This window comes from Staurois parvus, unplaced genomic scaffold, assembly GCF_062004578.1.
Source record: "Staurois parvus isolate SC_StPar_1 unplaced genomic scaffold, SC_StPar_1.0 ptg001039l, whole genome shotgun sequence".
In the NCBI taxonomy this organism is placed as follows: Eukaryota; Metazoa; Chordata; class Amphibia; order Anura; family Ranidae; genus Staurois; species Staurois parvus.
Window position 1 is genome coordinate 986,074 of NW_028318835.1, and position 18,927 is coordinate 1,005,000.

Here is an 18,927-nt window from a genome sequence, read left to right on the forward strand (position 1 = left end):
ACTGTCTCCGGCCACTAGAACCAAAAAGAACAATCTTACTTCATCAGTCCACAAAATGTTGCGCCATTTCTCTTTAGGCCAGTCAATGTGCTCTTTGGCAAATTGTAACCTCTTCAGCACGTCTTTTTTTCAACAGTGGGACTTTGCAGGGGCTTCTTGCAGATAGCTTGGCTTCACATAGGCGTCTTCTCATTGTAACAGTACTCACAGGTAACTTCAGACCTTCTTTGATCCTCCTAGAGCTGATTGTTGGCTGAGTCCTTGCCATTTTGGCTATTCTTCTATCCATTCGAATTGCAGTTTTTCACTTTCTTCCACGTCTTTCAGGTTTTGGTTGCCATTTTAAAGCATTTGCAATTATTTTAGCTGCGCAGCCTATCATTTTCTGCACTTCTTTATATGTTTTCCCCTCTCCAACTTTTTAATCAAGGTACGCTGTTCTTCTGAACAATGTCTGGAACGACTCATTTTCCTCACAATATCAGAGAGAAATGCACTGTAACCAGCATGCACAACATTTGCCGACTTCCTTCCTTAAAAAAGGACAATAATTTCCACCTGTTTTTCAAAGAATGAATGACCTCACTAATAGAACTCCACACTGCTATTATTTTGAACATGCCCCTTTCAATTAGTGATTCAATTACACAGAATCAGCAGCATGCATGTCATGACTGTTGGGTCTGTTGGATTTCTATTACTCTACTACACCTGCTAGTAAATTATTTGCCATGTAGAAATATAATTTCTAACAAAAACAGTGATTGATCAGGTTAGTGATGTCTGACTGCTATTATTTTGAACACAACTGTATAAGACAAAAGTCTTGAAAATCAAATTCAATTTGATGATGACCCAAATGCTGTGTGACATGTAAAAAATGTGATACTTGTGTGCAAAAAGTGCTTTTTTAATGTAAGACATCTGGCAAAGTTGCCTACATCTAATACAGTGGAGAATAAATCAAAATCACGTGAAGGTTCAAAATTTAAATCTCTTCATAAGATGGCTTCCTCTTCCAATGACAACTTGTAATCAGAATAGTTGAGATCAAGATCAACTGGAGAATGACAAAGCTTTCTGGGTCTCTGATAGCTTTTTCTTCTCATTCTTTTCTTTTGGATGACTGTTTTTGACCCCCTTTGTTTTTGTTCTGGGGGGGGGATAATACTTTTTTGACTGGGATGAGTTGCTATCTTCCGAGAAAGTATCTTTTAGTTTATGCTTTCTGTCCTGGGAATGGGTGGGGGCAGGCCTACATGCTGACAAGGACTAGTCAGCAGTCAATGGAACCTTGTGGAGCCAGGAACGCTTGGCACCTCCTGTGGAGCCTGAAGGGCTTGAGGTCTCTGATAAAGGAACCAGAGGAACGGGAAAAAAGGACCAAGCTAACAACGTGGCTCCTTCCCCTTCTTGGTCTATGGAAGAAAAGAACTTCTGATACCCGGAAAACTCATGAGGATGTCATCCAAGATGCCATTGTAGAGATGTTCACCCTGGAAGGGCAAGGCTGCTCAGGCTATAGTAGACATCCAGCCAACAGACCAACACTTAAGGTAAGGTAGCCTCCTGGAGTACCACAGCCAAGAGGTAGAGCTGAATAGCAGCAGGCCTGCATCCAAAGATGTGTAACAAGGGCACTTAAGGCCCCAGGCCAGTTGGTCTGTCAGTTCGACGTGCACTGAGGACACCCATCCTGTATGCTGACCTTGTATAGAGCTTTGACCCACAAAACAGGCGTCTGAGACACCAGGGCCATGAGGCCCCCAAGCCACAGTGTAAAACTAGCAATGGAAAAACACAGTGCATGCAACCATTCTACTATACGACCCGTAGGATCCTTCTGTCCCCTGGCACATGGTTGCTTGTTCAACCTAGAGATAGGGGGGATCCACCATAGGCTAGGAAGGTAATGCACAGAACAAGTGCTCCAATTGTTCCTGAAATCTGTAAATACATATAGAAAAATATGCAGTACACAAAAATACCTTAGTGGAGTTAGCTGGTTGTGTGCACCGAAAAGGACAGCCACCTCTGTCACACGCAGAGGTAGCATCCTCACCTGGACTGCAGACACCCCTGCAGGGGTATAGGAACCCAGACCTCCAAAGTCACAGAAGGGTATTAAGTTGCCCGCAGAAGTCCAAGCAAGATGGGGGGGCAGAGGAGGACACTGCAAGGTGCAACTCCTGGAGGTGGGCCAGGCTACAGACATTCACCACACTGCTCACTAAAACAGCGGCACAGCAACATGCCCCCCCCCCCCCCCCCCCCCCCCCGAGCGTGCACAAATTTAAGGGTTGACAAGGTGGATATCTATTTATTTACTCGGTGCGACCTCGTCTTTTATATTTTACAAAAATAATAAGGTCATTTATTGCTTTTTTTGTGCCCTAAAATTAACTTACTTGTATTTTTTACAGAAATGTTGTGGTAATATCATTTGACATAAACAAATTGGAACTACAACTATTTTATTCTCTAGGGTCTCTGCTTTCAGAAAATATATAATGTTTGGGGGTTTTGTGTAATCTTCAAGCCTAAAATGATTTTTAAAACTTGTGCAAAAACGTCTCTAGCAGCGATAAAGCGATAGAGATAAAGCATAAGCCGGACACTCCCCTATCCTGAGGAGCACCCAATGCTCATTACAATGGAAGGTCTCTCTCCTCCCTGCTAATCCCTGGGTGCGGTGCTGGAGACAGGCAGTGAGGGGAGGAGGGGATAAACAGCACATTGGTAAAATTATTACACGTTTAAGTCGCCATAAAGCCCCTTTTGTTTTTAAAACATTCCTAAAATCACCTCTGATTTAAATACAGTTTTGGTTAAAAAAAAATGATTATTTTTCTGGACAAGTAGATTGTCATGAGGGACAAGTAGATTGGGACACCAATTTAGTCCCTGGACAAGTAGTCTTTTCAAAAATGTACCCCTGGGGTACAGCACAGTCCAGGGCACATATATACACAGAGTCTCGAAAGGTCTTAGGTAGTCCGGAAACTGGCTAGTGCATTTTGAAAGACCCTAATATCTGCTAGTTACAGTTTAAAAAAGAAAGTAAAGTAAACAAAGTGAAAAAAAAATAAACATACAAAATAAAAATTGTTGTTTTATTGAGTTACTGTTTTATCGTTACTTTTTTCTTGGAATGCCATTCAGCTGCAGCACCGTATATGCTCTCAGAATATACGTGCATGCAGCACTGTTGGATGAGACTTTTCATCCGCAGTTAAAAAAAACATATGCCCAAGCATGGTGGCCTAGGGTGGATAGGCCCTATGATTTGGTATATATTTTTTTAATTTTTGTGGGCAGATATTTTTTCATCCACACTGATTTGAACAGAGGAATCTATTAAGTTCTCTCTTTTTAATCTCGCTCTTAAAATCTAACTGTGGGCATACCACACACATTTTCTGGCAGATATTTCTACTCTTTTTTCATTTGGCCTGCAGGCTGCATTAAAAAAAAAAAAAAAAAAAAAAAAAAAAGGAACATAACATACATATATGCCCAACAAGGACCAGCGACATACTGGTACATCACTGGACTTTGCAGGCATCATCCTGGTATTGTTTTTTTCATTCGGTAATCGGCTTTTCACAACATTGCTTTTAAAAAAACAGCGAGAGAAGATGCCCCCCCCACCCGAATTTCTCGAACAATCCCGTGCCATCGGGGAACCTGAGAATGCAGTGGGCATTTCCGCGAGCTGACTACAGAGCTGATTGGAGACCAGAAAGGGGCCAATCATCACTAGAGTCTATGAAACCGGAAGCTACAAGCATTTCATCATTTTGGTTTCGCCGGATATAAACAGTGCCATTTTTAAATTGGGAAAGCATCTGATCACATTGATCTTGGTGAAATCAGATGCTTTAAGGGCAGAGGAGATATCCAGAGTCTAAGAGACCCCAGATTTCTAAGAAAAGAATACCAGTCACTGCCTATTGCTATCACAGAGGATATTTACATTCCCTGTGATAACAAAAAAAAAAAAAAAAAAAAAAAAGGGACAGTGTAAAAATAACTAAAAATTTTAAATTAAAGAAAAAAAATAGCACCCTTGTCCCCCTGAGCGTGCGCGCAATGGCATATGCAAGCGTTGGCCCCGTGTTGGTATGTAAATAGCGGTTGCACCATGCATGTGTGAGGTACCACCACGAACGTCAGATTGAGGGCAGTAATTCTAGCACTAGACCTCTTGTGTTATTCTAAAATGATAGCCTGTAAAGTCTGGAAGTGAAATGAGGAATTTACACACCATAAAGGCTTTCAAAGTGGCCATTTGATTTCGGGCTCCTGTACGTGGCTAGGCTGCCAAAAAGTGGTATCCCCATACTAAAGAGAAGTAGCAGAAAATTTTTTGGGGTGTAATTCTAAATATACCCATGGCATGTGTGAGCAAATATAAAAACTTTGTGGGAAAAAAATAGATCTTCCGTGGACATAACATGCCTCTCAGCAGGTAGTTTAGGGTGTCTACTTACCAAAAAAGGGTCATTCGGGGGTGTTTGTACTGCCCTGGAATTTAGCACCTCAAGAAATGTAATAGGCAGTCAGAAAGTAAAAGCTGTGTAAATTCCATTATCCATACCATAGTTTGTAGACTCTACAGCTTTCACACAAACCAATTAATATACACTTATTGGGATTTTTTTTTTTCAATCAAAGAAATGTAGCAGAATACATTTTGGCCAAAATTCAAAACAAACTGGGTTTCTGGTGAGTAGGCAATCTATTCATATTATCACAACGGAAGACCGGATTGCACCTACAACATCTGATATTTCACTGTGGACTGAGGAATCCATATATTTATATTACAGTGGACTTATTTTAATATTAGTATTATTTGACTATATTGATATTATTTTACTGTATTTTTTCTTTGCCATTTAATTTGATGTAGCGCTGCACTCTTTGTACTTTTGAGTTTATTAGAAAGGTTTTGTGGTTCCTTTTAGTGCATTGGTCGCTTGTCGGATTGCGCTCACTAACTTATATATTTTTTGATTAGTTGACATTGCGGAGCACCAAATAGCAAAAGATGGCCTGGTCAGGAAGGGGGTAAATCTTCTGGAGGGTAAGTGGTTAAAGAAAATAAATTACTAAAAAGAAAAAAAAAAAAAAGTTAAAAGCTTCCCTGTCACTGCACGAATGTATACATAGATCGCGGGATCGTGCACATATTACATTACACATGTGTGGTACCGCTGCAAACATCAGAGTGAAAGCAGTGCCAGAGTGCCAGATCTCCTGTTTAACTAGGTTCACATCTGTGCAGGTTGCGGTAGATGCATTTTTCTGGTGCGTTTTGTGGTGCATTTGTATGCGCTTCTTATGCTTTTTTTTGGGCTAATAAGACAGAATGACAGTTCAGTTCATATAGTATGACTTTGATGTGACTTTACACTCTTTGACAATCAAGTAGCATCAAAGTGGTATCAAAGTAGTGCAGTAACCTTTGTGTGTCTAAAGTCACATGTTAAGGATAAGGGCTAGGGTAAGGGTTAAACGTTAGGGTTAAGGGCTAGGGTTAGGGGTAAACATTAGGGTTAGGAGTAACTGTAAGGGTTATAGCTCTAACCCTAAATTACCGCTGACCCAAACTCTATCCCTAGGCTTTAACCCGATTCCTAAAATATAACCCTAACATTTAACACCAACCCTAACATGGGACTTTGGACACATAAAGCAGTGTTTCTCAATTTTTTCCAATCAGGGCACCCTTTAAAATTCTGCACAATCTCGAGGCACCCCATTCTAAAATGTAAAACATTAAAATAGGTTTACATAACACAGCAACATCAAACGTAGAACACCCAGCATTAGAGGTGATTTATTCTTTCTGGTACTGACTAGCATGTCAGTGTTTCTATTCTCCCTCAATTTTTCTCCCTCCCTCAGCTAATGTGACCCTAATGCTGATGGAGACGGGCAGACAAGGATGCTGTACAGGTGTTGTTAGGACACTGGTGGTTAAAAAGGTTGTAATGGTACACAATGAAAACTGAAACAAAATGAAAAGGTGACTTTGAGTACCAAAGAGTGTAAAATCGCAGCAAAGTCACACTACATGAACAGAACTGCCATACACATCAAAAAACAGTTTTGGTGCAGTTCCATTGAAATCTATTACACACAAAATGCAATCTGCTGCGAGGAAAAAAAGGCCCTGGCCCTATCCAAAAATGCACAGGCTCAAAATGCACAGATGTGAACTAAATCCATAGGAAACCATGTTAAATGGACTGTAGTATGTTTCTGCAAAACGCTTAAAAAAAAACAAAAAAAAAACACATAGGTGTGAACCAAAGCTCACTCTAAACTGGTAACCTGAAAACGTTTTGAAAATGTTGCCTATGGATCAATTAACCGCTTCCCCTCAGCCCTATAGCAGAAGTACTGCTATAGTGCGGCAGGGCTGTGCAAAACCATATATATGTGATTTTCTTGCCAGGTAGGGGGCACACGTCGACCTACCCGCGCCACCATTGGCAGCTACAGATGTCACCCGCCGGGTCCCGGACAGAGATTCCCCACCGGCACCTGGCAATTGCCGAGTAACGACAGGGAAGAGACCTGTGTGTAAACACAGATCTCTCTCCTGCCTGCAATAATATGCTGCTGTGTATTTCTCTGCACAGCAGAAAAATACACAGCAGCATGTTTCCCTAGTAAAACACACACAGTTAACCCTTTGATCACTTCAGATGTTAACCCCTTCCTGTCCAGTGTCATTAGTACAGTGTCAGTGCTGTTTATTAGCACTGACCACTGTATTAGTGTCACTGGGATGTCAGTGGCAGTTAATCAGTTCCTACCCAGTGTCAGAAAGTCCCGCAGTCCCAGTATACCGCCGCCATTACTAGTATAAAACAAAATAAAATACAAATTCCAGTAAATATACCACCATTTGTACACACTATAACTTTCACGTAAACCAATTCATTTTACATGTATTGGGATTGTTATCAAAGTCATGTAGCAGAATACATTTTAGCCTAAATTTATGACTAACTTTGAGTTTAATGTATATTTTTTGTAACCATAAGGAGATTTTTCAAAATTTTCTCTTTTTCCGTTCATATCACAAAAAAATAAAAAACCCAGTGGTGATCAAATACCACCAAAAGAAAGCTCTATTTGTGTGAAAAAAAAAAGGACATAAATGTCAATGGAGTACAGCGTTGCATGAACACGCAATTACCAGTTTAATAAGCACAGTGATGAATAGCAAAAAATGGCCTGGTAAGGAAGGGGGTTAAATCTTCCAAAGGGCAAGTGGTTAAAGCATACATACATAGTATCTATTTACTTGGCGTAACATCACCTTTTATATTTTACAAAAAATGTGGGCATTATTTTGTGTTTGTGTTCAATAAAGTATATACTTTTCTGAAAATTTGTGTTTGATAAACAGCTGCCAATATCATGAGACATACAAATTGCAGCAACCATCATTTTATTTTACAGGGCATTTGCTTTCATAAAATATCTGTTGCGGGTTCTAAGTAATTTTTTAGGCAAAAAATGCACATTCTAACATGTATGAGAGAAATTTCAGAATTGGCTCGAACTGAAAGCAGTTAAAAGAGAAGTACAGATTATAAGATAAAAACACACATACTCACCTACGTTGAGCAGCATCAGTCTGATGCTGCAGCTGTCCCTTGCCAATTTTAAGACCGGGAACTGAAAAGATCACACGACCGGTGATCACTAGGTTCTTAGTGACTGACAGTCATTGTTCTATGTTCTCTGAAGACTAACTCTTTGCCATCTCCATCCAGCACTCACTGGTGTGCTTGGCTGTGCAGGGGACAGGATCAGCTGGCTCAGGCTCTCTGCAGCATGGTGAGAGGCTGAGCCAGCTGCCGATCAGCCTAGACCGTCTCTATGACCTCAGCTGACAGAACGTTTTAGCCTGCGGTCGGCTGATTCTGAGTCACAGGAGTGCAGAACCAAGTGCACTCCTGTGACCCAGAAAAGAAGTATGGCCAAAAGAGCTTTGACAATACTTCTCTTTTGACGGATTCCCGTCAGGCCTATAGATTAATGATGGCTGAGCGTGAACACTGCTATTCCGGGTGGACATCATATGACTTCCTCCCAGTCACATGCCTCACGTGCATCCTAAGGGCCACGCTGCAACGCGATCTATCACTCGGACGCAGACTGTTATACTGAGCTGGCTCCAGTACCATGTCATCACTGTGACCAATCACAGAAATCACCTGACAGTTGTACCATCCGCGCCTGCGCAGTGACAAGGATGCCAGTCTGATGTAGGTGTCTTGTTCCCACATTGGACGGGCTGGTGCGTACGCGCAGGGTGGCGCTGGTATTCACACTTTCTAGGTGCCCCAAATAGAACTTTATTTTAGTCTATGTGGTTTACCTATTTTTCTCCCATCCTCCGCTTTCTTCCGCTTTTCATATAAGGGGTTAAACAGGAGATTTCCCTTAGGGCTGACCATGCAATACAGCGCCGCCCTGCGCGTGCGATGTGCGTTCCAAGACACCTCCATCAGACTGACATCCTTGTCACTGCGCAGGCGCAGATGGACCGCGCATGCGCATTAGTCACCATGCTGTATTGGCATGCGTTCCACACACAGGAACTGCAAGCAGCCATATATGGTATTAAGCACGAGATCTCCCTCTGCTGCTGATTTATAACTATCACTTTCCTCCAACATCATGGAATACGATTGTCTACATCATGCTAGCCGGGTAATCTAAAAATCTTTTATGCCTGGTTATAGCTTTGTATAGTAGATAGATTGATCTATGCATTAATTACAACAGTACTACAATTATATCTATTTTATATATACTAATTCACCATCTATTAATGAATTAGTGAGGAATTATTGATGAACTAATTTGATATCACATCTTTATCATACTATATTAGTCGTCTAGTTCACTTTCTTCTCAGAGATAGGTCTCACATAAGAACATAAGTTTTATTATATTTGTTTATTATTCAATCAATTAGCGTCCTGATTTTTTTTCACATATACTTTATATATATATATATATATATATATATATATATATAGATATATATATATATAATCTTTAAACACTAATCCATGTATCTATACAGATATATAAAAATGCAGAGTTATATACATATACATTTTTTAATAATTTTATCGGTTTCTGTTTACATTTGGGCATGTTTGTTTAATTGTCTTAAGATTTTTAAGCTTGCATGGTGAAGGGATTAGCCCTTAAGTTTGATGTCCCACCATCTTGTCTCTCTGAGCCAAAGCTCCTCCATCTTAGAATCAGTATCCATCTTAAGACTTAAGTCAGAATTTTAAAAGGATTGATTTTTTGTCTTAAACTGTATTCTTGTCAGGAGTTAAAGTTCCTCTTTTTCCTTCAGGTGTAACTTCCCCTTTTTCCTTTAGCTAGCACAAGACTGAAAGCCTGCGGTTGGATATATCCTGTCGCAAGATTATTAATAATTATAGCCAATGTTAAATAAGGAAATTGTCTACTTTCTATACTGAACAAAAGTTCATGTTTGACGCACTTAATAATAATTTACATAAATGCCAAATGATTGGGCATGACTGACGTATGTAATATCTTGATTGGTTTACGCATATCTGACAATTGATTGGTTCTTTTATTTCCATGTATTGTTTTAAGTTTCATATATAAGTTTAAACACGGAAGAATAAATTTAGTTCATTCTGAGATACCACCTTGTGTCTGTCTGCAATTCCTGTGTCTCGGGTGAACTCCAGATCTGAAGGGCAAACACTGATCGATGCCAGGGACTGACGGGGGTCAGTGGCCAGAGAGGAACGAGAGTCAATTCCTTTCACATGGAATATGCTTTTTTATCATCTTATCATTGGTCATATGTAAAGTTTTATGAAATTGTGATTTTTGTTTTTTATCAAGCTTTGAAATGTACTAGTATGTCTTTGTTACTATCAGCATGTTTTATTGAGACTTATTGTTGACATTCTAGTCCCTCCTCCCAATTGGAGATGGCCCATCCCAACAGGGTGGACCCAATTTTAGTTCTAGAGTATTTATAGAAGTGATCACTCATTGTTCAGTAAAGCTCTGATGAAGAAGGTTCGTCCTTCGAAACGCGTCAGTTGTGCCCCGAGTGTCCACTTCTCTGATGGGACTCGCACAGGCTGCTTTTATCCTTAGTCCCTTTGAGGACTTACATGCATGATTTACTTCAGTGTTTGTGAATATTATTCTGTTATCAATAAATTTTGGCTTAATGAGGTAATGTGCAAGGTTGGTGCGCTTTTCAGATCCTTTCACCCCACCAGCTACCACATTTTAAAAAAGGCTCAGCTGTGTGCAGCTCTGCCCATACAGTTTTGTCATTCATTCACAGAGTTCCACATATGAATGAACTACAAGTCTCATCTACCACTGTGGCAGATGGCTTGTAGATCTCAATGAACACTGAGGATGCTGGGGAGCATCCTTGCAGTTCATTAATCCATCCTGCACTTCAGTAACTGTCTGCCCACATTGAGGTACTCAAAAGTCTGCAGAGACTGTGCGAAGGGAAGACAGGGGGAGCTTATACACAGCGCCATGTTGTAAAGGTAGAGGGGGGGAGTCTGGACACAACCCAGGACACAGAAGACGCAGGACAACTGACTGAAAAGTGGCACTGTGCCAGCAAATCCAGGACTGTTAATGGTACAGCTGAAAGCAATTTGAGCTCTTCTGATATAGAGACTGTACCAACCAGTGAAGGTGGAGTGGAAAGAAGAAGAGGGGACCACCTGTGGCTGACACAAGAGCAAATGTGTTTTTTTTAGGATTTCTTATTTAGTTAAAAGGTTTATTTAAATTAAAAGTTTACATATGATGGTATCTGGTGCTACTGTAAAGTGCTTATACACAATAATTCAACAAATTTTCTGTGCAACCAATCATTTTAAAAGGCGCAGTACACCGATCAGCCATAACATTATGACCACTCATCATAAGATTATTCACCTAGTATGGGTTATGTCCCCTTTTTACCACAAAAACAGCCCTGACCCATCAAGGCATAGACTCCACTAGATCTCTGAAGGTTTGCGGTGTTATCTGGCACCAAGCCATCAGCAGATTCTTTACGTCCTGTGAGTAGCGAGGTGGCACCTCTATGGATCAGACTTGTTTTTCTAGCACATCCAACAGATGTGCAGTAGATTGAATCTGGAAAGTCTGGAGGCAATGTCAACACCTTGAAGACACCTCCTTCCATTTCTTTGTGATCCAGTTCTGATGCTCACATGCCCTTTGTAGGCACGCACTTTTGGCAGTGGACGCAGGTCAGCAAGGCCACCCTGACTAATCTGTGGTACACAGCACCATATACAACAAACGAGATACACTGTGTTCTGATACCTTTCCATCAGAACCAGTATTAACTATTTCAGCAATCTTAGCTACAGTAGCTCATTTATTGGACCTGACTACACAGGCCAGCCTTCGCTCCTCATATGCAATGAGCCTTGGCTGCCCACGACCCTGTTGCTGGTTAACCAGTTTTCCTTGGACCACTTTCCGTAGGTCCCGACCACTACAGACAGGGAGCATCCCACAAGAGCTGCAGCTTTGGAGTTGCTCTGACCCAGCCAGCTAGCCATTACAATTTGGACCTTGTCAGAATCGCTCAAATCATAATGCTTGCTCATTTCACCTTTTTGCAACAAAGCTATTACACTACCAGATTGCCTCACTTGTGGATTCATATTGTCCCGACTACTCTCTTGCCTGGTACCTGCCCACAGCTTCTGCGTGGATCTGATTTCTCGCCTGTTACCTGCCCACCCACAATCTCTGTTGGGCCTGAGTACTCTTCTTTCTTATTATGTGTAGAGTCTCCACACTGAAGTCATTCTCTATGTTCTTGGTGTGGCAATCCTGTGGGTCTTGAACTGTTGACAGCTTGCAGACACTGTTGAAAACCAGCTGTCACTTATTTTTGTCACCTGCCAGGGAAAGCCATACAATAGCCATGTAGTACTACTAAGTTATTAACTTGCAATTTAACCAATGTATCCATTTATCTAGAGAATCCAATCTAAAGAAAGAGGAACTCCAATTCCCTAAATATATGGGCTGTACTTTTATTTAGCCACCAAGAAAAATTGGATCCTAACTACCAAATCATTCAGCATTACCCTTTGTGCAAGGTGTTCCTCATCCCATCACACATCGATGTCATTTTGCAAGAGAACCAGTACCCTGACTTGGTGCTCCCAGAGTAAAGCCAATGATCAACCAATGGGTCCCACACACCACTAATATCTGAAGCTCTCAAATTTGGGTTCAAGAAAGTGAAGCTACAGAGATTGATCATCCACTGCCACCTCACATATAAAAATCCATGACACAGGGTCTTTTTACAAATGCTTTCAGAGTCACACAATTTTCATGCAGGATTCAATGAATCCAATAAGAAGTATGTATTAATATTGGGTGAAAGCTGTGTGAATGTTGTGTGAAAACATTTGTAAACAGATCCCTTAGTGTCAAAGTCTCTGAAAACTCCAAATATGCCTCAAGTGATTGTTGAGGCTATTTTATTTTGGAAAACATCTATTTCAATATAAATCCATGTAGTTTCACAGACAATTACTACACCTTAGTTTAGTATGTTTTATTTATGTGCAATTTCAGCCAAAGGAGAAAATTTAGCATAGCTCTTTTGCACTTTCACAATGTAGAGTGAAAGCCATCATGTAATATACAGTAGTTTAAACAACAGCTAAAAGGTAAGGACTTACCAGATTTCTGTGTGGGAGAAACTTCAGGAAACGTAGGACAACACACCTCTGAAAGAAAACAAATCATTGTTAACAAAACTTAACAAAGACAGTGGAAAGTATGCAAGACAGAAAAGAAACTATTTAATGTATCATCTGCAATTAGACTATTCACACCTATGAAGACCCGCGTATGCGCCATTTGTCGCTGGCGATGAACAGTAAATCATCCTGCGCTGCTATATCTACTATAAGAGATTTGACTGCTGCTAACACCCAATACTCTCCTTTAAATGGATAAATAGGTAGATTTAGTATGTTAATGGGGTAGTGCTATAGAAATATAAAAAGGCATATCCAGAGTACAAAACATTACTGTGAACCACGTAAATGACATATATAGATAACTGGTGCAATATGAATCGAGCATAAATATTAAGTGATTATACTATAACACTCAGTGATTCCCTGTGAAGGGATATAAGTCACTATATAAGTGATATCTACACCTATTAGTGCAAAAAATATCCACAAAATTCAGTGTTTATGACACACAAAACTGTAGCGATATTAATGTCCACAAAATTCAGTGTTTAACACACAAAAAGCCACAAAACTAAAAAGCATGCTCCTCTTGCCAGTGCGGGTGATAGGTGAGAATCCTATGTGGCTAGCATGCCCGCTTACCTTTCCCCTGTGACCCACAGGGGCCAAAATGCCTTGCGGATCACCCCAGGATCCTACACGCTCCAGGCTAGAGGTTACTCCACAGACTCCAATGCTCACTCCTCCACCTTCCACTTATCCTCCACGAGCAGGTACCAGTGTATATATATTTATATACTCATGAGGTTATAGAGGTCATGGAATAAGAACACAAAAAGATCCTCCATAGGGTAAAACATGAGTTATGGTGGCAGCAGAAGCTTCTGCAGGATCCATGCATCGTCAAACTGTTTGCCAGGTTGCTGCAACAGTTGCTCCTGTCTTATACAAAGTTACAAGCGGTGCATGATTTGTGAAAGGGTCATTCTCTTTTCCAGGGCTGAGCTGCACTAGAAGAAAAACACCGGCACTGAACTCCACTCTGCCCGTTCTGCCGTTACTTCTCCACCAGGTGGGTGCTTTTTAGTTTTGTGGCTTTTTGTGTGTTAAACACTGAATTTTGTGGACATTAATATCACTACAGTTTTGTGTGTCATAAACACTGAATTTGTGGATATTTTTTGCACTAATGGGTGTAGATATCACTTACATAGTGACTTATATCCCTTCACAGAGAATCACTGAGAGTTATAGTATAATCACTTAATATTTATGCTTGATTCATATTGCACCAGTTATCTATATATCTCATTTACCTGGTTCACAGTAAAGTTTTGTACAGCGCTACACCATTAACATATTAAATTTGTCGTTTGGCGGCTATCTTAAAGCCTTAAATAGGGCAGTTAAAATAGTTCATTATATGCCTCTGATTAATCCGGGGGGTCCAGCAAAACTGGTCAGGTGGGTCACCAGCCATGTCAGGATCAGCAATGGACTGATAAGTATAACAACGTTACATTTTCCAAAAAGGGGTAACTTTTATTATGCATCTAACTTTGGATTGAAGAGTGGCTACCATTTTTACACTGCTACTTTATTTACGATCATCTTGCAACCAGGATGCCAATGTATGCACGGCATGTGTGCTGGTCATCTACAATAGAGCTTACATAAACATTATGTAACAGTGGCCACATGTGAGGGTCTACATCTAAACAGAGTGGACTTGGACTAACATATATCTTTGGAATGCCCGTATAATTAATGATTTTTCTCCTCTAGACCACATCCATCTGTCCATCCCTTTTTCACCTTGGAAACTGGTGGCAATATGAATTGTATGGAGTGCACTGGGATCCAATTGGCTTACTTTATGCTTATCTTAGATCACCAGGCTTTGAAACCAATCTCATCCTATTTACTCTGCTTATTCCCTGAAGGACTGATTGGGGAAATATTTTGTATAGTATTGGTACGGCTCTCTGCTTAGAGGCCACTCTTTCTATCAACTCTCTATGGCAGTCCCCTTTTTTCTGAGAACTCTCAGCACCAATTGGGACCAAATTGGTTCAATATAAAGATACAATACAATATATATGTTACCCAATTTAAATTATCCTACCGATCTATAGACTTGACCCTTGACTACTTTTAGAAAGGTTTGTGTATTATGTATTTGTCCAATGAGTTTTGGCTATTAACAAAATATATTAGTGGAATCAATGAGATCTGTCAGCATTAATTTTTCAATTTTTGATATTTGGAATTATTTGGGTTGAGGTGTTGAGCTAAATTCTACCTTTTATGTGAGGAATATTTTGGTACACCTATGCACGTGACTTTGCGGTGCACAATATTTAGGGCAGGCTATTCATTTCAACTGGATTCCCTATGTGTGGCAATTTCACCAAAGAAATGAAGACACTTTAACTGCTTTCCCGCTGCCCTACAGCAGATATACTACTATTGGGCGACAGGGGTGCACAAAATCATGTATACATATGTGATTTTGCATTTCCAAATAGGGGGTATGTGTGAGCCACGCGCATGCCCCACCTGCGCTGCTATTTGCAGCTTTGGCTGTCAATCTTCCCCTCCCTCCTAGATTGTAAGCTCAATAGAGCAGGGCCCTTGAACCCCTCATGTAGTGTATTGTTACTGTCTTGTCTCATGTTCTGTCCCCCTTGCTACTGTACAGCGCTGAGCATACCCTTTGGCGCTATATAAATACTGTATAATAATAATAATAATAATAATAATAATCACCGGGTCTCAGCCGGTGATTACTCGTCGGCACCCGGTGATCGCTGAGCATTACCAATGGAGGGAGAGAACTGTATGTAAACAATACAGTTCTCTCCTGTCAGTTGAAAGCACTAACACAGCACACAGTTAAGCCTTTGATCGCCCCACATCGTCCTTCCTGCTCGGTGCCATTAGTACAGCGTCAGTGCTTTTTATTAGCACTGATCACTCTATTGGTGTCACTGGGGATGTCAGTGACACCAAGTCAGTCTCCCCCCTCCCAGTGTCAGAATGCCCGCTGCAGTCCCGCTATAAGTCGCTGATCGCCGCCATTATTAGTAAAAAAAAAAAAAAAATCACAGCATATATACCTCCATTTGAAAACACTAACTTTTATGTAAACCAATTAATTTACACGTTAATAGGATTTAGTTTTTTTTTTTTTAGCAAAGACATGTAGCAGAATACATTTTGCCTAAATTTATGACGAAATTTGATTTTTAAAAATTTTTTACTGCACATGTTTAACAGCAAAAAGTCAAAAATATTGCTTTAGCAAAATAGTCGATCTTTTTTTTTCTTATAGCACAATAAATAAACACACAGGCGATCAAATACCACCGAAAGAAAGCTCTATTCATGGTAAAGGAAGAACGTAAATTTGGGTACAGTGTTGCATGACCGCACAATTGTCAGTTAAAGTAACGTAGTGCCGTAACGCAAAATTGTCCAGGTCAGGAAGGGTGGTTAAATTAGTTCACACTACAATGCATGGCAAGTTACCACACACGAGTTGAATGGGGAGTCTGGGGTGTCGTTAAATTTGGATGGGACTGCGGAGTACCTGCCAAGACATGCACATTTTAAAACACTTGCTGCCCATCAATGGTACTTCTACTGTATACCACCTGGCACATATGTGCCCCTTGGGGTGCGCTGTGGCACACTCCCATGACCACTCTTACAGGTGCACACATGTCCATTGGATTGTCAGAAGTGTGATTCTTTAGTCCAGAGAACACATCTCCACTGCTCTAGAGTCCAGTAGCATTGTGCTTTATACCACTGCATCCGACGCTTTGCACTGCACTTGGCAATGTAAGGCTTGGATGCAACTGCTCGGCCATGGAAACCCATGAAACTCTCTACGGCCATGAAACTTTCTACGCACTTTTGTTCTGGTAAACTGAAGGCCACACAAAGTATGGAGGTCTATTTTGCTATTGGCTCCGCAAACAGTTGGTGACTTCTGCGCATTATGTGCTTCAGCATGCACTGACCTCGCTGTCATTTTACGTGGCCTATCACTTTGTGGCTGAGTTGCTGCTGTTCCTAGTTGCTTCCACTTTGTTATATTACCACTAACAGTTGACAGTTATATTTAACCGCCTCCCACCCACCATATATTATTATTATTATACAGGATTTATATAGAGCCAACAGTTTGCTCTGCGCTTTACAATATAATACAAGGAAATGACGGAAAAAGGTAAGGCGGTTCTCTCGGTTTGGGAAGACGTCATATGACGTCCCCCATTCTAACCGTGCGTGCGTGGCTCCGGGGGCGTACAACACAGCGATCGGTAGTGCGCTGTGTCCCTCGGACGCTGACCGCTCGTGAGGAGAGGAGAGCAGGTAATTGGCATTCCTCAGAGGGGACATGTACACCAATTATCAGGGCACTGATGATCAGTGAGCCCTGATGATCAGTGTAGCCCATCAGTGCCACCTGTCAGTGTCCATCAATGCCGGCTGTCAGTGCTCATCAATGCCACATATCAGTGCCTACCAGTACACACAAATGCCACATATCAGTGCCCATCTGAGCTGCCTATCAGTGCCACCTATCAATGACAGTCAGTACCACCTATCAGTGCTGCCAATCAGTGCCACCTATCAGTGCCAGTCAGTGCGCATCAGTGCCACCTATCAGTGCCATATATGAGTGCTGCCTTTTAGTGCCCATCAGTGATGCCCGTCATTGCCCATCAATGCCACCTACCAGTGCCTCATCAGTGCCCAGCAGTGCCACCCATCAGTGTCCATCAGTGCGGCCTATCAGTGCCCATCACTGCAGCCTCATTAGCACACATCAGTGAAGGAGAAAAATCACCTATGTACAAAACTTTATAACAGAAACTAAGAAAAAACGTTTTGGTTTTTTTTTCAAAATGTTCAGTTGTTTTTGGTTTGTTAAGCAAAAAATAAAAAACCCAGAGGTAATTAAATACCACCAAAAGAAAGCTCTGTCTAAAAAAATTATAAAAATTTCATATGGGTACAGTGTTGCATGACCATGCAATTGTAATTCAAAGTGTGACAGCGATGAAAATTGGCCTAGGCAGGAAGGGGGTACAAGTGCCCGGTAGGCAAGTAGTTAAAGGCAGGAGAGGAGCAGTGTATACAGTGAGCTACCGCTAAATGTCACTACAGGTTTTTAAATGTAATTACCGGCTTTTTTTTCCCTTCACTATAGCTTCAAGAAAGAACTGTCATTCTCCTCACCGCTAAAGGAAACAAAGGGAAGGGGTCACTGGGTAATGATCCTGGGTGACCCAGCCCCTTTGTTTCCTTTCACGGCAGGGAGAATGACAGCTCCTTCATGGAGCTATAGTGAAGGGAAAATAAATCTGGTAATTATATTTAAAAACTGGCAATGACATATAGCAGCAGCCAGTGAGGGAGCCTGAGTACACTGCTCCTCTCCTGCCCCCTGCTTGCACACATTTCCCCCCCCCCCCACTTCCCCCTACAAAGAGGACCTGTCACTCATATACTATAACATAGGGGACTATTGGTCATCTATGTGATAGCAATAAAATTATAAGTTAAGAAAAATAAAAATACACATTAAAGTTAAAAAACAAATCAGCCATGTGCATTCTGAATTTTCGGTATCGGCACCAGAATTTTCATTTTGGTGCACCACTAAATGGTACCAATCATTGAAAATTGATCACACCTGATCAAACCTGATGTACTGCTGGCCCATCTCATTTCTTGAGACACTAACAAGCCAGGACAGTACAAATACCCCCAAATTACCCCTTTTTGGAAAACAGATATTCTAAAGTATTTAGTAAAAAGGTGTGGTAAGTTTTTTGTAGATGTAATGTTTTCCCACAATTCTTTGGAAAATTAAGTATATAAATTAGTTTTTTTTTCACACAATTGTCAGGTTATTCTGTTCACATGGCATATGCATACTTGCAACACCCCAAAACACATTCTGCTACTCCTATTGAGTATGGGGATACCACACGTGTGAAACTTTCACAGCCTAGCCACATAGAGAGGCCCAACATGCAAGGAGAACTGTCAAGTGTTCTAGGGGTATTAATTACATTTTGAGAAGAAAACACCTCAA

At 40.9% G+C, this 18,927-nt stretch overlaps 1 protein-coding gene across 1 annotated transcript in view; it reads right to left on the reverse strand.

Annotated features, from left to right (window-relative positions):
* The window catches only part of IPPK (inositol-pentakisphosphate 2-kinase), an 837,585-nt gene that overhangs the window by 696,132 nt on the left and 122,526 nt on the right, over window positions 1-18,927 (reverse strand). Inside the window, exon 2 of the mRNA XM_089657901.1 lies at window positions 12,789-12,836. Within this exon, the coding sequence (XP_089514027.1) occupies window positions 12,789-12,836 (48 nt within the window). The remainder of the gene's footprint in view (window positions 1-12,788; window positions 12,837-18,927) is intronic.